At 37.1% G+C, this 24,500-nt stretch overlaps 2 protein-coding genes across 5 annotated transcripts in view; one reads left to right on the top strand and one right to left on the bottom strand.

The window, feature by feature from the left end:
• Positions 1–582: 582 nt before the first annotated feature.
• On the top strand, positions 583–12,559 carry tgm1l5 (transglutaminase 1 like 5; the record flags this gene model as incomplete). Its single annotated transcript, XM_079850185.1, has 14 exons — positions 583–677; positions 1,037–1,059; positions 2,185–2,376; positions 2,494–2,745; positions 3,446–3,564; positions 4,979–5,086; positions 5,231–5,408; positions 6,644–6,782; positions 8,133–8,325; positions 8,502–8,655; positions 9,503–9,769; positions 11,081–11,241; positions 11,331–11,467; positions 12,112–12,559. The coding sequence occupies 14 exons, from the start codon at positions 583–585 to the stop codon at positions 12,254–12,256; spliced, it is 2,163 nt and encodes a 720-aa protein (XP_079706311.1). The 3' UTR covers positions 12,257–12,559.
• Positions 12,560–14,200: 1,641 nt separating this feature from the next.
• nhsa (Nance-Horan syndrome a (congenital cataracts and dental anomalies)) overlaps positions 14,201–24,500 on the bottom strand; it is a 101,893-nt gene continuing 91,593 nt past the window's right edge. For 3 of the 4 annotated variants that reach the window (XM_079849944.1, XM_079849947.1, XM_079849945.1), the window contains 6 exons: positions 22,963–23,158; positions 22,354–22,401; positions 20,733–20,864; positions 17,751–20,603; positions 17,525–17,648; positions 14,201–16,815 (listed from right to left, as the gene is read on the bottom strand). In XM_079849944.1, coding sequence (XP_079706070.1) covers positions 16,206–16,815; positions 17,525–17,648; positions 17,751–20,603; positions 20,733–20,864; positions 22,354–22,401; positions 22,963–23,158 — 3,963 coding nt within the window. In that variant the 3' untranslated portion in view covers positions 14,201–16,205. The remainder of the gene's footprint in view (positions 16,816–17,524; positions 17,649–17,750; positions 20,604–20,732; positions 20,865–22,353; positions 22,402–22,962; positions 23,159–24,500) is intronic. The other variant, XM_079849946.1, reaches the window with a different exon arrangement.

Here is a 24,500-nt window from a genome sequence, read left to right as displayed (position 1 = left end):
TCAATATTAAGCACAATAATTGTGCATTTTTAAATATTTAAAAAATCTGGTCTATTCATACAGAGTTGGATATGTTAATGTTGGGTAATTGTTACTGTGGTTTAATCACTTAACCTCAGAGAGACAACAATGTATAAGAAATACAGAAACTGTTTTTATATACAGTATTTTAAGAAAAGTACTTGTTTATATATCTTTCCACAGACCCCTAGCACTTTCACAGACCACGAGGGGTCTATAATCACAGATGAAAAGCTACTTGTGATTCAGTAATGGGCTTCTAAAAATAATTTGAGTTTTTCATTAATTTCTTTTGGTGCATGTGTGTTTGAGGTTCAGTCAGTAAATACTTATTATACTGTATATCCTGCTTATCAGTTAAGAATTTAGTTGAGAAGTTAATGTCTTAATGAGGCAGTTAAAATGTTATGATTATTATCTCTAATTACTCCTCCTTTGACATCATTACAACAAATGAGACCAACTAATTTAAGTGACGATTTAAAGGTCATATTTAAATAAGCTGTTAAAAATACCTTGTGAGATTCAGCCTCAACAACACAAACATTTTTGTAATGATACATGAAATTCTTCACACTCTTCAGCTCTGATCTGTGGATGGGTGGAGATGAAGATGTGAATAAATACATCATGGCTGCTAAGGAGAAAACATTGGAGTGAAGTTTTGCCTCAGACTGAAGTTCAAGTTGTTTAGGTGCAGTCCAAATTGGAACATACACTCCTCAAATGAATTCAAGAACCGCAAACATGTAAGTATTCTATTCTATCTATTTATTTTGTTGTGTGTGTGTGTTTGTGATCTAGTTTAATTTTGCACATAATATTTAGATTTTTTATCCTTATATTTTTGATAAGAAAGCCAGAAACATCTTTAGCACTTTCTTTTCTCCACAGCAGTTAATTCAGCTTGTATGAGTACAAAAAAATGTTAATTCCATTTAAATGTTTTTTTTTTTTGTGAGTAATTATATAGTTTAAGAATAAAGTTTGAAAATTGTCTCTCTCTTCCTCTCAGGGGTCCATCTGTAGAAGTGAACGGTAAGAGTGATATATCTTAATACTGCAGTGCAAATAATATTAAGGTCTGATTGTCATTATGTTGCATTGACAAAGCTTATACTATCCCTCGTGAAAAAAAAAACATACAAAATTGTATTTAAAATTAATTTATTTTATACTAACATATTTACTGACATATCGCTTGAGACTTACTGATATAAATATAAATACACTTTATTTGGAGCACTTCTTTGTTTGCACAATGCACATTTCTTAATATTAAGCCTTAAAATGTGTTTAATATCACTATTAGGATAGTATGATCTCTGAATAATATCAGTCTTTAAATATAAGATATTTAAAGTGTACTTAAAGTACTTTCAATAGTTCCACTTTTGCACAATCAAATATAGGCTACTTAAGTACACTATATCTCTAGTTGAATTTCAGCACTATTTCTGGATAACTATAAGTACAAAATTAGTAGCTGGGTATTTATTTAAAACACATAAATATGTTAATGTATTTGTAGTGGACTTGGTATAAAATAAATGTATTTCAAATACATTTTAGTATATTTATTTTTCACTAGGGATTGTATAAGTATTGCAAAATATGTTTGCACTACTACTGTGCGCAGTCCTTCAGCCTATTCTGACTGAGTGTGATGTTTTAGCGATGGTTTCACTGTATAGATCTGTATCATGTGGTTTTTGAATACAAAATTAATTTTGTAAATGCATGCTAAGAAACACGTCTGGGTCTGGTCACCGTGATTTCACTAAGTAAGACATATTTTGTTGATCCTAGAACAACATGCCTATCTGAAAATGTATTCCTAACTAACCCTAAACCTAACCCTATAATGTATCCATAAAATCAGAGGGAAATGATAGTGAATAACACTGATGCTGATGTGCCTAACTCCTAAAACTTGATATTAACTGTAAACTTGTCCCTTAAATTTGATTGGTTGTTTGAAATATTGTTCCAGGATCAGCAAATAGGTTGTGAAATCACGTTCACCTCAGAGTCACATGAATCTGAAACCATACAGGTTTTCTCAAGAAAGATATCACCAAAACTATATTTAAAAAAATATATTAATGCTATTTTTTTTGTTTATCATCATGCTAAGCTTTCCTTATATGTCTAATTGTTTAGATGCAGTACTGCAGGTACGATCTATTGATCTCATCAGGACCAGGAAAGGACAGAATCGACAGGAGCATCACACCGATGGTTTCTTTAGCAGTCATCTCATCGTCCGTAGAGGACAATGTTTCCAGATGTCTATTGAGCTGTCCAGACCTTTTGTTCCAAACAGAGACCAACTTCAGCTGGAGCTGAGACTCGGTCAGTCATGGCTTTACTGTACTTACTGTTGCAAACGATGATCCTGTTTACACCTGCCATACAAACCGTCTGGTATCACCTGATAAAAAATGATTCTTGTATGTGTGTGTTTTGCAGGTAACGACATACCCGTACACAGGGACAGTTTTGTAATTGTTCCATTAGTGTCGGAATTCAAGAAAGATGCCTGGGAGGTAAAGATCGTTGAACAGGCGAAGACCACAATCAGACTGTCAGTTTACTCCCTTCCAGACGCTTGTATTGGACGGTACAAACTCACTGTGGTCACAAACTGCCCGGCGGGAAAGGCCACTTCACCAGACACTCCTGAAAATGACATTTACATGCTGTTCAACCCCTGGTGCAAAGGTATTATTTGAAGAGAGCGAAAATAAGGGGACACGGTGTGTGTCTATCAGTACCTAAAACTAACACACACACACTGAAAGATTTTGGGCTCTGTGGTCGTGGTTCCTAAACGGTGGTCGTAGGGAGATAGCCTTGCGCCCAAAGATAGCCTGTGATAATTGTCTGACAGTGTCAGAAATTTAGCATGATCATCTCACAGCGTTTGCTAGCCAATAAAAATGCAACATGAAATGTTGTATTGATCAACGTGTCATGGTCCTTTAACTTAAAACTACTTTACTAAAGCTCCATTTGCAAAATTGGCATGCCATGTTGGCTTCTTTTACCTAGCCATATTCTCCTCTTTCGCTTCCTCCTGTATTTTCAGCGCACATAAAAATCACAATTGCCAAAGTGCGATTGATTTTGCTCTGTTTGTTTACCACTAGCACATGCTGATGACATTTGATTCTTACAACTAACTTGCGTCGTATAGCCTACAATTCAATAGGTGTCATCATCGTACAGTCTCTACATACATTTCGTACCCAAGTTTATTAGATCCATGTTGTACATTGTGATTTGTAATGATCTTATAGGATTGCCGAAATCACACAGTCTGTAGCAGGCATAAGACAATTAGACTGAATCATGAAATAACAGAACTAATGAAGCTAATCCATTGAAATGTCAACTTTCTCTCTCTTTCTGTTCTTAACAGACGACCCTGTGTACATGAATGATGAAGCTGAGAGGACTGAATATGTACTGAATAATATGGGCAAACTGTACTATGGAACAGAGAAACAGATTGGTACCAGAACCTGGAATTTTGGTCAGGTAAAATTTCAACATTTCAAATTTCAAAAATTGAATGTTTTCAGTAGTTGTTTAAATGTGTCAGTAAAATGTAGGTTTCCTGTTGTTATCTGGTGATTTTTCAAGAATTCTCATCATCATTCTTAGGCCCCGTCCACACGGCGTTTTCGTTTAAAAACGGAGAATTAAAACGAATACGATCTCCGTCCACACCAGCGTTTTAGCTGCGTATTAGAATTGATCTCTGTCCACATTAAAACGACTGAAAACGCGGATCACGTGACCATTCACCAACACTGCATGCGTGTGCCGGTGTAAACCTAGAGACTTTCAAACATAGACTGTAAAAAAATGCTTTCAAACATCAAAATGTCATTTATTAATATGTATTTGTGTCAAAATTACATATAAACTTATTTTCCTATTCTATTTAGCCTGGAAACGCTTCCAACACGCTTGCGTGTTGCATGAAAAATAGGTGTCGGTTCTATTTCTAGCATGCACACGTTTACCGCGCCTGAGACGCGGCAGTTTCTTACTGTAAGAAACTGTTCCAGCGGGTGAAGTTTACTGGTACTGAATATTACCTGTGTATACTCCATGACTGATGACACCCAATCATAGAGCCGAGCGTGAGCCTCTGCGTCATCGTTTCTAAAGTCCTCCGTTTTGACCAGTCCACACTAAAACGCCCTCCGGAGATTCAAAATGAAAAACGGGTCGGCAGCGTTTCTAAACTTCTCCGTTTTTGCCGTTTTAGTGTGGACGGGAGGTGCAAACGTAGAGGTTTGTTGTATCCTTCCTGGAGCTCAGACAGTAGAGCATTGCATTAACAATGGCAAGGTGGTTTGATTCCCAGAGAATTAATTATTTGCAAAAACACTGTAAAAATATGATATGATCAATAAGTTATAACAACATGTTTTTTTACATTGCTTTAATTCATCAAAATAAGTTAAGCAATTTTCAACTTTTTTTTTTAAATACATACAAATTATACAAGATTCAACTATTTTTTAGTAAGTCAGCTTAATGTAATTGAAGTTGAAATTACTTAAACATCCAAGTTGATTGTACTTAAAAATGTAAGGTACTTTTTTCAACAAAAGTGGCTGCCAAATCCGTAAAAGATTAATTTAACAGTGGATCAATACAAGCTGATTATTGTTGAAACATTGAATCATGGTTGCAGAATAGTTCTCCGACTTTAGAGGTAAAAATGTAAAAACGTTCTGAGACCCAAAAATGCATCCTAGAACGTCCTGGGAACCTAAACTTGTTAGTTGGGATATATTCCATGCAGATATTCCACTTTAGACATCTGAGCCATACTTCCATGAAGTAGAAAACCTGTTGCATTATTTTCAAGACAACATTTCAAACTTTTATTTTCTGTAATGTGCTTGTTTCAATCTCCAACATCTGTGATTCTTAGTTTGATGAAGGAGTCTTGGCGGCTTGTTTCTTTGTGTTGGAGAAGAGTGGCAGTCCTTGCTCGGGATGGGGAGACCCTGTAAACATAGTCAGAGTGGCATCTGCCATGGTAGGTATAGACTCTCTTTTTACCAACATTGGACTTTTCCATGTTCAGTTGTTGTGTAAGGACGACTGATAGGTCTGCAGCTCAGTGATGATCAATGAATCGTGATGACGTGAAGCGGATAACATCCTTTTGTCAATGTGTCAGGTTAATTCCAACGACGAACAAGGTGTGCTGATGGGTAACTGGCAAAATACCTATGAGGGAGGACTTTCTCCTACAGCCTGGAGTGGAAGCAGTGCCATACTGAAACAATACCACGACAGTAAAGGAATACCTGTCAAATATGGACAGTGCTGGGTCTTTGCTGGAGTCACCAACACACGTAATATTTTATTGAACATTATTGACAATGATACAGAATAGGGCTTAAAAATTAACATGAGGATAGAACCAGCTTTCCTACAAGTGCTTATATTGCTGTTGTCTAACATAGAGAGTGAGGCATTGAATAGAGAGTGAGGAATTGAGCTAAATAAAAAGAAGATTCTTTAATAAAATCATCTACTGTAGCAACTCTGCATAGTGCCAAAAGGTTAATCGAATTGAATCATGACCATTGTTCAGTAAAGATATATAATCTGTCAAATATAAAGTGTTGTCTTACACCCTTAAAAGAGGCCCTGTTTACACTCGGCATTAACATGTGATCATGACACAATATTTATCCATATAAAGTTGCTTCTGTATCTAGAAAACAGATCATTGGATATATTTTCCCCACACAATATTTACATTAGCGATGTACAATTAATGAAATTAGCAACCTGTCCAGCTAACAAAAATATGTTCTAAGAACCATTAAGTTATGGAAACATTATTTCTTAAAGTTCCATGAATGTTCAAATCATCCAGTTTTTTAAATGTTTTATGTGATTATGTGAACATTTAATAATTTTGCAAACATTTATGGGAACGTAACTTTTGAATGTTATCTGAATGTAATAGGCCTCGTAACATTTCAAAAATGTTAAATGAACGTCCAACTAAAACAATTCAGAAATAAACATTCAATGAATGATGTATTAATAATGTAGGCCAATTAAACGCAGAGTATGTGATTTGTTCTTGTTCCAGAAACTTTTTTTTTTACGCTGGCTGAACGTCTCTTCACATCCTGATAACAATCATGTGTGTGTAGCCTATATATATTATTGTAATGTTATGAGCTTTGAGACATGAGGTAGTAACACTGCTTTTGTTTGCTCCCTGCTGTGTGTGTTCATCATGGGCTTAGATTGAAGGAATGGCGTGATCTTGTGCTTTAGCCTCTCCGAAAATTGCCTACCTTATTACCTTTATTGTGAGTTTTGATAATAATACAGAGCTCCTGCTGTACTTAAGGTTAGTACGAGGGTTTGTTTTAAAATCCTGACGAAAGCGCGGGACTGATCAGGATCAGAACGAATTCCATTCACAAACGAGTTTACACTGACTGTTTTTTTGTGTGTATCAACATCCAGATACAAATCGCACGTTCACGCTAAATGGAAACGGGACCAGACAGGTTGGGAAATATGAAATCTTCACTTTGTTAATGTTTCTCTCCTTTTCTCTCAGTGTGTCGGTGTTTTGGCATTCCCACACGTCCAGTCTCAAACTTCAGCTCTGCTCATGACACTGACAGTTCCTTGACAACAGATGTTTATTTAGACGAGAATCTTGAAGAGATTAAACACCTTAACCGGGATTCAATCTGGTAAGTTAAGATCGTGTCTTTAAGTATCCACGTGTTATTTTACTATCGTCGCGATGCTAAAAAAGTTTTTTTTTTTTTTTTTTTTTTTTTTTTTTCATTTTAAATATAGTTAAAGTAGTTTAATTGAGTTCAAATAGCCTAATTTTATTTATTTTATTAAATGTCTATACAGTTTTTACTAATTTTTATTTTGGTAGGCCTACATCAATTAGAATGGGAAATGTGGCAACTAGCTGAAATAAAATAAGTTTAACGGTTTTTATGTTTTATTTTAAGTAACATAATATGGCTTTACTTGCATTACCACCCATTTTCCGTTTTCCATGCAGTTTCATGCAAGTGCAGGACGCCTCAGGAAGTAGGCTATTTGTGATTTCATAGAAGTTGTATCATGTTCATTATTGTTTTAAAGCAACACTATAAGTAACATTTTTTACCTTAAAATAATGTTTCCAAAATGGTTTCAGTGGTTCATCAAGTCGTAACAGGGTGAAAGGCACTTCTGGATTCGCTTTGCAGCCCTATATCTGCTATAACCACACTATGGAAGTTTGCCAAACCGGGTCGCGTTTCTGTAGTTCGAATGAGACATAAGAAAACTACAAATTTGACTTGCTTTACGTCAAGCGTTACAATAGTCATTATTTAGTTTTTCTTCGTTTCTGATGTCGCAATACATCATACTTTCATGAAATCATGCAACATACTCTACCTTGTCTGTGGACATCGTTCATTCAAAGCCGGTGCTGGATAAACAGCGAGCGTGCGTGCGACGGTAGGCTGCGGGCGGCGAAATTATTTACGACAGCGGTAATGGACAATTCCGCTTCCAACCTGTAGGGCGACCGAAGAGGAAAACTTCCTTAATGTTGCTTTAATAATTGCTTTAATAATTTGACAACGTTGAAGGAATAATTTAGTTCACCCAAAAATGAAAATGTCCCCATAATTTACTCAATCCATCCTAGGTGTATGTCTTTCTTCTTTCAGTCAAACACAATCGGAGTTATACTAAACAACATCCATGCTTTGAAATGACATTGAATAGTACCCAAGTTTTTGAAGCTCCAAAAAGCTCCATCATAAAAGTAATCCGTATGACTCCAGTGGCTTAATAAATGCCTTCTGAAGCAAAGCGATGGGTTTTTGTAAGAAAATATCCATATTTATAACTTTATAAACTATAATCCCTGGCTTCCAGCAACAGCCTTACGAGAGAGTCGAAACTCGGTCACTATTCAATGCCATTACAAAGCCATCTAGGATGGCTTGAGGGTGAGTACAATATGGGATCATTTTCTTTTTTGGTGAACCTATTCCTTTAAAGTTGCTGCTTTTCTCTCTATGTAGGAACTTCCACGTGTGGAATGAGGCCTGGATGGCTCGTCCCGACCTGCCATCTGGTTTTGGAGGTTGGCAGGTGGTTGATTCCACTCCTCAGGAGACCAGCCAGGGCATCTTCCGCTGCGGCCCAACATCTGTTGCTGCGGTCCGCAGTGGACAGACCTTCCTCAAATATGACACTCCCTTCGTTTTTGCTGAAGTATGCTAATTACTTTCCTGTAATTTAAGATTCCATCATAAAGTGTTTCATATTTAATGATGTCTAATGTTTTATGAGCATATCTGCCTCATATTTCTATCTGTCGCACATAATCTCACCACATAGATTTATAATATGGTGTGCTACTACTAAAGATTTGGCTCTTTGTGTTGTAGGTGAACAGCGATAAAGTCTACTGGCAGCGCAAAACTAACGGGACCTTCGATGTGATTCGGGTTGACAAGAGCGCAGTGGGTCACTGCATCAGCACCAAAGCTGTTGGCTCAGACAAACGTGTGGATATCACACACCTCTACAAACACCCAGAAGGTGAAAATCCACATTAAATAATGATGTGACAGTTGTGATAAGGTTTGCACTTACATGTGACAAAGACGTTTACATGCTTTTGAAATGCTTAATTTGAAAAAAACACAATTATTTTATAAGCAAAATATTTTTTTCTTGTACTAAAATAAACTGACATTATCACTTCTATATATATATATCTATTTTTTACAGTCTATGATATATATATATATATATATATATATATATATACACACATTTTATTTATTTATTTATTTTTATTATTATTATTTATTTATTTATTTTTCATTTTTAAAAATACATCATTATTTTATAATCAAAATATTTTTTTCTTGTACTAAAAAAACTGATATTGTCACTTCTAAATAATATTACTATTATTATTATTATTATTATTATTATTATTATTATTTATTTTTTATTATTTTTTCACAAAACATTTTATTGTGTTTGAATAAAATCAAAATGCATGTGTAAGTGTATCAGTATCAAATTCAAATGTATCTATAAAGCACAATTTAAAAATGTACTTCAAAAATTTAAAACTTATATATAGCCTATATATATATATATATATATATATATATGTATTTACAAACTTTTATGTTAGATGTGATTAATCATGATTATTTGATTTGACAGCACTAAAATAAAGCATTGTGAAAATTCAAAAACTATAGTAACATTTAGTAACATGACTGATGAATTTGCACATGGTTTGTCTTAAAGCATATTAAAAACACCACATAGACATATAAACAACATTAAAAGCTTTATTTTCACCACAAAGGGACTTTAAATGTGCTTATAATTATCCCTGCCCTCTCGTTTCCCCGTCATTGATCAGGTTCGGCGGAGGAGCGCACCGCTGTGGAAACGGCCTGTAGCTTCGGCTCCAAGCGATCCGTCTACTCTCCCACCAGTGCCAGTGAAGTGACTGTTGACGTGTCCATGCAGGGTGATGGACCATGTGTTGGTCAGGATGCTGAGCTGTCCATCCTTCTGAAGAACAACAGCAGCGCTCCTCGCAGTGTTGACCTCTACAGCCAGGTGACGGCCAACAAGACCGTCCTGAAGAAGGACCAGACCAGTGTTGAGCTCAAGCCCCATGAGGGTGAGAGATGATGAATGACACATGAGACATTTGTGATACTTAACAATTGTTAGTCATTTTTTGGTAATTAAAGTTGAAACATAAATATTAGATGAAACACTAAATTACAACTACAATAAGACTGAATTCAAGCTATAGAAATATAAAAAAACAAACAAAACAATAACAATGAAAAGGCACACAACAATTACTAAAACTTCAACTTGTTTGAATGACTTTGGATGACTTTAATATATTTTCAGTTTTTTATTTTCGTTTTAGTTTAAGTTTTTTTATACTGAAGTACTAAACTACAACTGCAATAACACTTAATTAAAGCTGGATAACTTACTGTAAATATCTAAATAATATCAAAGAAAAACCACAACAAAGAACTTCAAATAAAATTAAAAAAACGTAATTATTAAATATTACGAATATTAATACATACTATAATAGTATGTAAATAATACTAAAGTAACACTGGTAGAGTGTTGTATACTAGTAAAATAGGACTAAACCTTTTTAATTCTACTAACATTCCATTTAATTCAATAACCCAGATCATACTAGTAACTAAATGTTATTATCATTATTAGTAATAAAATATAAATATTAGATGAAAAACTTATCAATCAAACAAGCAAACAAATAAAAAGGACAAAAGCACACAACAAAACTTTTAAAATTAATTTTAAAACAGAAAATATAAAAATACGAGCTAATTAAAAACAGTAAATACTAGAAGTACGTTAATAATACTAAACTAACACTGGTATTGTTGTCTACTTGTAAATAAAGATGTAATTTTATTTTAATTCATTTTAATTCAATAATTCACATGGTACTTGTGACCAAATATTGTTATTGTTATTATTATTATTATTATTATTAAAATGGTAACACTTTACTATATTAATACAATACAATTACCATTAATGTTACCATTGTGTTAATACAGTATAAATATTAGATAAACATAAAAAAATTTAATGAAAATTAACTGAATTAATTTTAAATTGAAGTAACAGTTATAACAGTAATAACGGTTCATTTAACCTATATAAAAATATTTTAAAACACAAATTACTAAAACAAAAAGTTACATTAAAAATGCAAACTATAAAAATTAAAGTAATAAATTCTATAATAGTATAGACCTATAAATAATACTAAAATAAAAAGTATTACACTGGTATAGAACTTGTAAATAAGACAAAACCAATGTAATTCAATAACTGATATGGTATTGTAACCAATTGTTCTTATTAATATAGTCCATTTTAAATGTTGATGTGTATTTGGAGTGTCATGAATGTTTTGGCTGTGTAGTGCGGTCTCTGGAGTGGACCCTGCACTATGAGGACTATAAGGAGAAGCTGCTGGGTCAGTCGGCTCTGATGCTCACTCTCTCGGGACGGGTCACTGAGACCAGACAAACTCTGGCCAAACAGTTCAGCTTCAGACTGCGCACACCAGACCTCACCATCGCTGTGAGTGTAAGTGACTCCACCCGCTGATAACATTACCCAGCAGGCTATGTTGCATTAATCCAGCTTGTGTGTGTGGTTTTCTCTCTCAGCCTGTATGTGATGCTGTAGTGGGCAGAGAGCTGAAAGTCGAGATCAGATTCCAGAACCCACTGCCCCGTGTGCTGAAGAACGTCATATTCCGGATCGAGGGACTGGGAATGCAGCATGTCAAAACTATTCACTACGGGTAAGACGTTCATTTGCAATGACTGAACCAAACTGTTTTCTGATGAAGTGGTTTTTAACAATGAATGTTCACAATGATTTTGCTGGTTAAAAAAATAAAGGTTAGGTTACACATTGCACTTTACTCGTAATATTAATGAACTACATGTACTTACTATAGAGTTACGGTTAGGTTTAGGGTTAGTTACTTGTAATTATGCATAATGTAAAAATCAGTTTTCTAAAGAAAATTAGTTTTGCAATCCTTCATTGTCTTGCGGCTTGTCAGTATAACAGTATTAAGACATATTGTTTTACTGGTTTCTCTGATTTAAACTTCAGTTGCAAAAAATGATTTCCGAAGTTGTATTCATTTTTGTGAATTAGTTCACCAAAGTCTGTTTCAGTTGATTAATGAAAAACAAGTCTATGCATTTTTCATGAATTAAAATATGATGTTGATTATAAAATGATATGTTGGTATATATACTCTATATATATATATATATATACACACACACACACACACACACACACACACACACACACACACACACACACACACACACACACACACACACACACACACACACACACACACACACACACACACACACACACACACAGACAGTATATCAAATAACTATCTTTAATCCTTTCTCTCAGTGATATCGCAGGCCAAGCCACAATGTGTCTGACAGAGACATTAGTTCCCAAACGCTCCGGCTCACAGAAGCTTCTGGCAACACTTGACTGTCCTCAGCTCACTCAGGTGCATGGAGTCGCAGACATCTTGGTCAAAGACCGCTGAGAAACCTTGACTTCATCTAGTGAGCGCAAACATCTACATTCTCAAGACATTGATAACTACACTGAGGCTTCAGCCTTGTCTTAACCTACACAATTCAAACATGGTGCTTTTCAAGGTGCATATTATCATGGATTTTTAGAGGGAGTGTGAATGTTTCACTGTCACATTTAAATTATGTCCTTGTATAAGATGTTATACTTATGGGCAATATTCGTTCCACTTGAACAAAAGGTTTGGGTTTGAAGGTTCGGCTGGTGAGCAGATCCCAGTTAGCCTCTGCTGGTAGATCTGTACCAAACAATAAACGCAAAAACAAAATAACTCCCATTGTTGTTTTTTTGGTCACACAAATCATACTACCAATAGTCATACTCATTCCTTCAATACGTTTACACTTAAAGTGGTAACACTATGCATTATAAAGGTGTTCATAATTAATGCTATAATGCATTATATCCTTTCATAAATAATTGTAATCAAAGTTAAAATGCATTATAATATATGCAGATTCCTTGTTACATCTGAAATTGGTGGTTTGTCATGTTTTAATGCATTAGTTTCTAAAGGTGTGTACAATGAATACATAAGTATTATACTGTATTATAACTGTGTTTACAAATATTCGAGAGACCATGCATTGCATTACAAGGCATAATTAATGCATTAAAATACTTGTATAATGCATTATATATAAAGACTTTAAGTGTTACTGCAAGGTTGCACATTCAAATTCTTTCTCCATCATCACTGGTGCGCCTCGAGCCGAGGGTGTAACCTGTAACACCTGTCTTTACTAATTGACCAAAACCTCATGAATTAATTCATTAATGGGTTACAAGGCTCACACACAACTAAAACATGTAGTAAAAAGTTTCAAAACTCAAAGCTACAAACACACCTGATAAGTGGGGCATGTAAGAGCAGCTTCTTAACACTTCATTAACAAAAGGCACAGCATCTCGAACTCACTTTTGAAACCACTGCATTTTTGAGTTTTAAATGAACTGTTTAAATGTGTCATGATTTACCAGACTTTATTTAATTCAGCATATTCACCTGTCTTGATAAATGAACATTTACACACACACACACACAGACGTGTTTAGGTGTTTAAAGCAGTCACATTTATTGGCCTCTTCTATGCACATTTACTAAACAGCCAGACAAGCTGGCAAACGGTTTTCGAGACATTTTACAATGGGACTTTCCACAAAGTTTACTAAAAAATAAATACAAGACTCAAAAGTGTTGCACAGATCAAAAATATACAAAGGCTTATAATTAATGTAAACTTTGAAAACATTTTACATAAGAAACACCCTGGAAACAATTTTAAAAGGTATTATATTTACAAATGTGTACAAAAAAACGAAAAAAAAAAACATTAGTTGCTTGAAGACTTCAGTCGAGTACCAGGAGACACGTCACATAACTGTGTGTTCAGTACAGTGTTTGTCCAACTCTGAAATCCTTTGGTACACAAATCTTTGCATGTTACCATTCACCAAGCATGCTTTAACAATATTAGATTTTTTTTTTTTCTCAACTCATAACTGATTGTGTTAACTATTCCTGTTTAAATAGCCTTAGGTACAGCAATAGACAATGTGAAAACCTTCACAAACATACTACATCAGTGCAAATTTTAAGGTTAGACTTTACATTGTTGGAATGGTAGCTTACAAAATCGTTTACCTCTGTCTTAGAGATGGATAGTGATGGAAGTCTTAAGATTGCTTAGATTTGTAGTTGTGTTTTTCCCTTTGTATAACATCTTTACCTAAAGCTAGATAGTTGTGGGTAGCTGTTAGTGATCAAATAGCTGAAGACAGCTCAAATACTTGGTCCTGTAAATGATCCAAAGACACCAATAGCAAGGTAAGTCGCAAAAACACCAGGCGGTCAATGGTACAAAGGAGAGAAATGCCAAATACACCACTGGACATCATTAGGTTTCAAAGGTTCATTAACACGGTAGCTTATGTCATTAGTATTTTTTATATTATTTATAAGTGGTTTTATTTTCTGTATTAGATTAATATATTTTAAAACCAGTGTTTTCCCAATAAAGCTTAACCTCTGAAAGAAAAATTCCATAAATAAATCTGCAGGCATGAATTGATAAAAGCCCAATATTTCATAGACACTAGTTAACTCTTACACTTTCGTACCAAAATGAAAAGCATGAGGTGAGTCTTGGAAAATGATTTAAAAAACGAGAACCAAAACAGTAGTGCAAATCCACGTTCAATCTTTTTTACAACCTCTCTTCTTTGATTCGCACCATTTTCAGCACATCCTCATACACACAGATTCACTGATCCAGCAAAGAAATATTGTCTATGTATGACTTCAAGACGCAAACCCCTCTTACTGCAGACTTGCTCTGTCTCAGTCTGACGTGACTCTACATCTCTGTAGTCTTTCTTTGGATATTTCTTTTATTGTCTGTGCTACTTGTTTTCCATCAGTGTCTAGGACGATACCCAACTTAAAGTCCTTCTAGTAACTTTCCTCATTGCCCTCTCAACATCGCAAATTCAAACCCAAAGCAACACAAACTGCAAAAGCCTCCTGACCAAAAGCACTTTCACTACACACTTCTACAAACTTCTACTTGTCCTTCTACACGTTATTCTGCCAGTCCATTTTACTACATAGAAATGTCTTTGAAAAAGATTGTCAACAGTGTTTCGATCTGATATATTAGGACAAAAACAGATCATATTTGACATAATGATGATGCAAATTCATCGATGCTCTCAAAAAAATGATGTACCAATATCGGCTCCGCTCTGAAGTTTTATTGCATGCAGTTAAGTCGATCTATTAAAGTGAAATATATAAAAGCTACAACCACTGCGGTAGAGGCATAATTTCAAGTTGGCTGTAAAAAGCTTGCACAGTATTTGTCCTGCTTTGTGGGTCAGTGATCAATAACCAAAAACGTCACTTTACAATTGGTACGGTATTCACAGAATACATCTAGTGCCTGTGTTGTAGCTGTTGATGTTTTTCTTAGATCAATTCATTGATATAGAAACAATGGGTTGATTTATTTATTTATTTTTTAAGAAATTTGCTTAAAAAATATAAATATTGAATGGAAGGGAAGAATCATGTGGTCATTCAATTGCTTTAAAATTAGTTGTCGCATTAAAAGTCTTTCAGTATCTTAAAAATGTCAAAAGGGACAATTTTCCAGATCGTAAATCTCATTAAAATACATTTAAAAAAATCCTATTCTATTTGTAGATATTTATTTTTATGTCACTTTTTCTTTTGTGGCATTTTATATGATTTCTCAAAAATGTCTGATATTTTCTCAGTACCAAAAGAAGTGCAAAATAGTGGTTGGCCATCAGGATAATCCAACTCAGCTACATCTCTTGCCCAATAAGATCCAGTTGCTGGCTAACTCAGGAGTACTTAGCCCATTTATGCTACAGCTATCTATACAAAAGGCCACTCTTTGATTGTCCCAAGCTGTTTGCCATAAACAGTATGCGTTTAAGGTACAAGAAAGATTTTCCCTTCTTTTAACATCTTCTGGACCCATTTTCACAGTTACCCCTGTACAGTACTGTTTCTAGACAATGCTAAATGTCTGTGACAGAAAGCATCCGTGAATAATTACAAAGTGATGGATTTTTAGCATGTAGTTTTCTCCACTCTCATTCTCAAATGAATGGTACACAAACAAAGCATTTACATAAAATAAATATGCTCATGGAAGTTATTGGAACACCACCACTGAAACCATCATCAGAATGATTTGTTCTTTTTGATACAAAAGGGTACAGACACTATGTAGTTTGTCTATGGTTTACGGTCTTCTTAAGAACAGATACTTAAAAAATATATAGTATGCCAAGAGCCCAGCATTATTGACTTAATATCAAAGATTGTGTCTAGACTTAGTTGATGCTCAAATTCTAAGATGCATTTTTCAGGAGGAACGGTCATCGTGTGGGCTTCCATCTGAGTTTTCTGTTTCCCCTTCTGATATGGCCTGCATGGGAGCAGTGTACAGCCGACTGCGTGTACTGTAGCGGCTACTATTTGCAGCTGGTGGCATCCTTGACCGGCCTTGTCTAGATGAGGCAGATGTGGGAAAAGCTTTTGTGGAGAAGCCCTCAGCATATGATTTTGGAAAGGGGCTGTGGATTTGCTCATGATTTCCATCTGGAAACTGCTGTTGTAAAGGAGAAAGTGGCTCCTCAAGTGGTATAGAACCCTCCATCAGGAGCTCACCGGGGCTTTTGGGCGCAATTGGGCTCTTTAGGATCTCCGTAGCTGACATGCGATAACTGGAGTCGGACCGACTTCCCTTTTTCAACAGCAGCAATTTGAACTCTTCATTTGAGGTACTGGACTTTTTGGCACTCCTATAAATTGGACCCGGGGTTCGCTGAGTTTGAATAGATGGACTTGCAGGCACATTCGGGGTGCTTGGCGAAGTTGCAGGATTAATTGCAGAGCCATTCCCAGCGACAATGGCTAAACGGCTCCGCACTGATTCTCCAGAATCTTTCCTGCCCAGCATTTTTCGTTTTGACCTGAGATGGAAAAACACAAATAAGAGACAATAAGAATTTTGGGATTTTTTACTCTCCCCGCCATTGACAGAATTTTCTGGCTTTCTGTGTTTTCACTGTTGTACAGTAGGGGGAGCTATTAGGCATCTTCTGAAAGAGTACTGAATCTCCAGATCAAAACACAAGCGAAGATGAAGCAGAAACAAGCGACAGCATATGTAAGCAGATGCATAAAATAACGCAATTGTCGACAATAAACAGCATATAAATCAAAACTGCCTACTGTTACCACATGAAATGTCGACCCAGGACAAGCTATAGGACTGTGAAAGCATTAGGGGAGTTGATGGACTTGATCTACTCCATATATGTTTTGATCGTTGTTCTGAATCCGATCAAGATGTAGTCTTTGAAAAAAATTTGATTTTCTCAGCTTTTTGCTCAAAATGTTGCTTTTTTTAATCTAACTTTCCCAAATTCAAGTGTTGATAAAAAAGAATACATGGAGCTAGAATAAAACAGGTTTTTGTTTAAAAGCAGAGGGTCTGTTTCTTTTGATAAATTGTAAGTTAAGATATTTATACAACAAAACATACTGGGGGCCATGAAACTTTTGTGAAAATTATCAAAAGTGCTGGTGCTTGGCAAGCAACGTTTTTCAAAAATGCTGGCGGGGAAGGAGTTAATATTTTTTTCTGGTCATCAAAAATATACCAAACTTGAAACACACCTGTGAATCATGGCAAAGAGATCCTCTGTTGTGCGACTTTTACTTGGTGAAAGAAAAACGCTATCATCCTCAGATTTGGATTCGTCTGTCAGAGGGGACACTGTTGGATCACTTGGTGTGGACTCTGAAATAGAAACTCTGAAACTCATTCCAATTCAAAATGTCTGAAATATTAAAGAACATGGCAGCTAGTTTACATAGAAATGGAAAGATTACACAAACATACCTCTGCTAAAATAGTCTTCTGTGTCTGGTGTTGACCCTTCCTCTACATGTTCCTGTGAGGCACTTCTGGTTGGAACACCTGATGTTACAGATTCTTCTCCAGCACCGCTAATTGGAAAAGCTTGCAATGTCTCTGATCTTTGCTTGACAATTTCAGGCACTTGGTCAAGAATATCTGACCTCTTTGCTAGACCATTCTGACCAGGGCTTCCCTCGTTTGGCTCAGATCTCAATGGCTGGGTTTGCTCTACTTCCAGACTACTCTGGGGAAAGAAACTATTTGAGGTGCTCACCTTTTCTGCAACTTCTCGAGAATTCCCCAATGTCAGTTCATCCATGTTCTCCTCATCAGACTGGGCCTTAAAAGCAGTCATGCTCCAAAGAGGGGATGGGGCTAATCGGTCATATCTATTTCTTGCACCAAAATGGTTTGCTATATTCTTACCAGCTAGTCCATCTACTGGGGTAAACAGTGATTCACAATTGTCCTGAGAGGAAGGTTCTGTGAGAAGGGGTCTATAGGGTGGAGGTTTCCTAGTTTCATGGGGTTTATTGTGAGTAGGTGGGGTGATGATAGTCACAGTGGGACACTTAGGCCTAGTGGCAGTATCGGTGCTAAGTCGATCGTAGCTCCCTTCTCCAGATTTGCCAACTGAACGTAGCTGAACTGAACGAAGAACTGTAGGAGTGATGGCCAATGGACTAGTGATTGCCAGCTCATCACTTGAAAGACTCTCACGCTTGGTTTCTGCTGAAGCTGCTGCCTTGTGTTTGCTCTGGTGCAGGATGTGCATCTGTTTTTTGTGAATTGAAGGCTTGCTGACATTGGGAAGGGCACTTAGGTTAAGGTGGGTGGGAGGAATGATAGGCAATTCAAGGTCCCTTTTGGATGAGTACTGCTGCAAAGAAGCAAGTGAGGACTTCCTTTCTGGGACTTTGGGTTTCCTCTTGCCACCAGGAGGGGACATTGGGTGAGCGTTCGGGAAGAAAGCCGATGGAAGAGAAGATGTTGGTGTCTCCGACTGGCTTGAGTAGCCACTGGAAGGTGATGCTAGACCCACCAGCTTTTCTGGTGAAGGCAATCTAAACTCGCTTTCCACCGATGGTAGTGAAGGAGTGGTGGCCCTCGATCCTGACTGGGAAGTCTGGGATTCTGAGCTCTCCTGTGATTTAATGCATTCAATGACAGTGGTACCCGTAGCTGTGCTGGAATTTGACAATGATCTGTAAGGATCATTGGATTTCAAGTCATTAAGAAGCCAGAGATCTGCATAGTCTGACTGGACAGCTCCCTCATCCTTGAAGGAATGTGTTTCTGTAGAGCCAAACAAAGCAACTTCTGGAATCTCTGTAGAACTCTCAACACCCCAAGCCCCCAGTGGCTCCTCACTCTCCAGCTGACTCGAGGAGCCTCCGTTTAATCCCACATGCTGAGTTCTCTCCCTGGAAGACGTTGATTTGTTCTGACCACCAGCAATCTTTGGTTCGTTCTTATCAGTAGGAGGTCCAGCATGGCTGCTTATTGTCCTCAAGGATGAGCTACGTTTTGGCGGGGATGGCTTCACCTTTGGTTTCCTTAGAGAGAGACTATTTCTCCCAAGTGTGTTTGTTTGATGTCCATATTCTGCCTGCTGCTGGTCTACAGATGCATAGTTATAAGTGAAGCTTTTGCTACCTTTAAGACCACAGTCAAAGTGCATGGAGGTATAGTAGCCCTCTGCATCTACAGAATAGTGTGAGGCAGTATCTGCCTTTTCAGAAGGTGGCCTTTCTGTTAAACTTTCAAAAGTGGCTATGCTAGCAAAACTGGGACATTCTAGGATGTTCTCTGCCCTAGAGTGCTCAGGACTGAAGTCAGGCTGGCAAGGCATGTTGTGCCTGTAGAGGGGATAGCTCCACTCACCCTCACTTGCAGTGCTGACTCCAGCATCATCAAGCATGTCAGTTGCAGTGGAAGTGAATGAACCTGTCCTATGGCTACGGAAGCCTTGCGATCGGTCTCCAGGATAAGGATCAATAATGAAGCCTGTGGAATCATCATTAGCATTAGTAGCTGCATTCAACGATAGCTCTGAATCACAGTGGGATGATCCGGTGAGTGGGGGTGAGGCTGCAGGTGGAATGGTCTCTGATGTCTGGGAGGGACATGTAGAACTACTACCACTCCAGTTGCCACTCGAGGATTGGTGATCTTCCTTGTGGTCCATCTGGCTAGTCAGCACACCAGCGTTGGAAACGGAGTGAATGGGGCTACTGAACGTATCAGAACTTGACGAAATCTCACAGCTACCCATGTCAGCTTTACGAGGCAGACGGGATCGACCCCTCTCCATCCAGTCATGCTCTGTAGTTCCAGCATGTTGCTTGAATTTCAAACTGTTATGCTGGCCCTCTGGGATTGCCTGGTCATCAGTGCTTTCTTCATCATCTTTTAGAATATGTTCCCCTGGGACTGGTAGGAAGTCCTCTGCCTCAAACGGGGACAGTTCTTCCTCATCCTCATCATCATCCTCATCACTATCATCATGACCTTCATCCACCAGTCGCCCTCCCTCACGCGGGAGGCTTCGGGAACGCAGACGGGAGCCTACTGAGGCGGTGAACATTGTGTCAGAGTTGTCAGGCAGAGAAGATATGTTCCCAGTGGAATGGGACAGTGACACAGTCACGCCCTGCCCCCTTTGTGCTCTGATCCGTCTACGTGAGGGTGCAGCCCCAACAATCAGCAATTCTTCTGTCTGGCAACCAGAGTCCTTAGTGTTGAGGCGAGAGAGCGTGAGATCCTCTTGGCAAAGTTCAGGGTTGGTGTGGACTATCACAGTACGCTCCCTGGCCACTGGAGACTCGTCAGAATCTAAAAAGTGATGAAAGATGTTTTTAGTAAAACATTTTATTTTTGTGACATTTACTATTATCACATTTAAATACAATTAATAAACAAGTAATGAAAACAAAAAGAGTGATAGGAGAATGCTTCACACACCCAAATCCTGCTGCACTCGTCTGGGAATACCAGTGATCGTTTTCCGTCTCCTTAGCTTCCTCCGCCGTTGAAGAACTGACTGCGAATGGACTAGTGAGCAGCGCACACTGGCCTCTCTGTCGAACCCAACCCCTGCAAAGAGCAACAGACATGTGAGAGGGTGTTGGGAGCAAGCCACTTTTTTTTTTGCTTCTCCATACCATGTTTCTCACACTCGTTTTTTTTTTTTTTTTTAGCCATAATAATTATTAAAAGAACACATTTATAAATTAATATAATTATTTCTTTAACAATAAATTCTTGAATATATTTAACATATTATATGTATATTATAAATGTATTACTTTTTTATGTTTATAATATTTTACAGTATATAACAGTACTTTAACATATCCCAAAAACAAATCTACATTTCTGCATGTTATGCATCATTATGCAAGTTTAAAATCTCAGAAGAAAAAAATGCATGTATTATAAAATCATAAATGTAACAAAAAAAGATGGTTTGAGTCATGTTAAAATATTTTAACTGACACAAAAATACATCAGACAACAATACGCAATGCCATGCAAGGTGAAAGGAGCGACATATTCAGGACGTCAGAACAGAAAACAACCAGGGTTGAAAATGGGAGTATATCTGTCCTACCCGACCCCAGCCTTACTCTCTAGACTGCAGCATGCTGCGGTTCTCTGTATTTGAAGCTTTATTTGTTTGGATGTTTGTCCAGTGTCATGCATCATGACTCTCATGTGATTGCAGGCTTGGCCCTTTGAGCACCAATTACACCACTGCGCCTGTGATGTGCAATTTCCAGTCGACACTGTCTTTGATTCAATCCATGCTGACACGCACTGCAAAAGTCCTGTTCCAGTCAAGCCTGGAGTAGATATATTCGGCCTCTTTGTAATTCTAATGCAACTGATTAGCATGCACAAAACGCTTTCTTGACTCTTTGCATTACCTGGCACAAAGAAAGTAACCAAGACAACTAAGAACTTTTTTGTTTCAAATTTTATGACTTGCAGATTTTAGCCTACTTTCCAGTGTGCCTAATTTTTAATGGATTTGGGTGATTCTTCAGCTTGGGCACTTTTGACAAGTTGAAAATGAAACTTCTTCAAACCATGTTTCATCTATGTTAAAACATTTATCACATGCCATGGAATAAAAAAGATCTGATCATGGCCTTGTATAACCTTCAACTAGCAAATGGTCTAAAAGTCTAAAATGGAAAAAGTTTAAAGCAATTATTTTACACTTTTAAAACAGAATGAGGTTTTAAAAGTTCCCCTAACTGAAAAAAATCACCCGTTTACTTTATCCATCTATGTTTCAGAACTACTAACCTTTTATTTATTAAATGAATGGCCACTTAACGCCAACTTTTAGTAGCATGAGCTAGTAATGTGAATAATCAATTTCCGTAACTGCTTTTTGCATTAAATTAAGAAGAAACAACAGCCAAAATTAGAGTGTTTATAAAGCTAAGATGCCAACCCCTTCTCTCTCTCTCTCTCTCTCTCTCTCTACATGTTGTTCTAAATGGTGATGGTTAGGGAATGAAGTGGCACTGAGACTGAAGAGGGAAACTTAATGGACATGTAAAAGATCTCTCACTTAGCAAAGCTGATATCGCTGAGGGGGAAGTAGCGTTGGCGCCCTCCTCTGAAAACAATACACGCAAAATTCAGCGTTCTCACAAGGTGATCCTTCTGTTCATTGATGCCAGAGGAGAACTTTGGTCAAGATGTTCATGCTTTCATATGCATTTAGTTATGAGATGCAACATATACTGTTCCTGAGTTATGCTAGCACTAGCAAAACTATCACAGCTAAAATATAGGCAGGTAAAAGCCAATATCTTGTCATTTCTGATCTAATACAGGGATTAAGAAAGGACCAAGAGAACCTGAACTACAAGTGTGAACACACCCTTAATCAAGAATTGGCACACAAGCTCCTGGCATTATTTGTTATTATCATTGCTCTTTACATACTAAATTTGCACACTTTTACAACATCACTAGATCCTAATGGACCAAAGTTCTCCTTCAGTAGTGACAACTTCACCAGACTTGAGCCATATGTAGTTGACCAATAATATAATGAAAGTAGCTTTTCTTTAATTTAAACTTTCCTTTATAACTGCTATGAACAACCATTTAAGTGTCAGACTCAGTTCTGACTCAGCATGCATTATCACCAGCAAACACTAGAGGCATTTACCTGTTACGTTAATGGGAACGATGCATGAGGTGATGACTCCAGACTCCGTCTTCATCTTCTCTTCTGGGGTGGGTAATGGTAAGATTCCAGCCCAGTTTGTCTGTTTGTCCAGCGTTGAGGGCACGTTTGGGATCGGGCACTTCGGCCAGTGGCCCAGACCCACTGCCTCTGAATCCGAATCGACTGGAGAAGCAACCTAGAAGAACATTACGGCAAAGAATATCAGAATGAGGTTTCTGCGGTTGAATGTGTCTATCAAAGAATGATGTTTCCAGTGTTGCGGTGAACTTCAAGACCCCATGAATTCACTTGATTAGAGCAGTTAAAGGGTTAGTTCACCCAAAAATTCTGTCATTAATTACTCACCCTCATGTCATTTCAAACCCATAAGACTTTCACTCATCTTCAGAACACAAATGAAGATCTTTCGATTAAATCTGAGAGCTTTCTGTCCCCTCCATTGACAGCCTACGCAACTACCACTTTCAAGCCCCAGAAAGGGAGTAAATACATTTTTAAGGTAATCCATGTGACTCCAGTGGTTTAACCTAAATTTTATAAAGCAACGCGAGTCCTTTGCGCAAAAAAACACTTTATTCACAAAACATTAATCTCCCATGCGTGTTGCGTTGATGCAAGAGTGGACGTTGTTGCATGAACGCACATTGGAGATTAATATTTTGGTAAACTGTTTTTTTGCGCAAAGCACTCGCATCACTTCATAAAATTGAGGTTAAACCACTGGTGTCACATGGATTACTTTAATGACGTCTTTACTACCTTTCTGGGGCTTGAAAATGGTAGTTGCGTAGGCTGTCAATGAAGGGACAGAAAGATCTCAGATTTCAAAAGATCTTCATTTGTGTTCTAAAGATGAATGAAAGTCTTACGGATTTAGAAAGCCATGAGGGGGTGAGTAATTCATGACAGAATTGTCATTTTTGGGTGAACTAACCCTTTAATGTCCCTATGACGTATTTCCCGATAAAACAAGAAGTTAGACCTGTTTTCTTTTAAATGGCCAATGATCTTTATTTATGTCAGTCATAATCTGCTAGTGACTTTTTGCTAGTCAGTGGCTATAGCAATATTTAAAAGGTGGATACTTTTGGTCCATATTTCCTGGAAAAGCAGCAGATATTTTTGTGTATATCTGCTATCTTGCTTTAGAATGCTTCAATGCTAACCGACATAAACTAAAAGCAACAAAAATCCTATTTTGATTTCATGAAGTCTGTGAAACTGAAAATTGTAGAACATTTAGATTTTTTGTTACAAAAGCTACATGCACATGCATAAAGAAGCATTGACACATGCAAATGACAATGAAGATGCATTTGTGTGAAAGTTTCAGGAAAAAGCTATTAAGAAATTAAACAACCCAAGACACATATCTACATGAAGCATGCAACACAACACTTCAGTGTTCAATTCCCACTTTTCAGCTGTCATCCACTGCACCAGCTGAAGTCCTGTCAGATAGTTAACTTTACAGCTAATCTAATGAGTTAAAGCTACTGTACAAACTTACCTTGTGG

This window comes from Squalius cephalus, assembly GCF_949319135.1.
Source record: "Squalius cephalus genome assembly, chromosome: 18".
In the NCBI taxonomy this organism is placed as follows: domain Eukaryota; kingdom Metazoa; phylum Chordata; class Actinopteri; order Cypriniformes; family Leuciscidae; genus Squalius; species Squalius cephalus.
The sequence above is the reverse complement of the archived record's forward strand: the minus strand, read 5'-3'. Positions and strand labels throughout refer to the sequence as shown.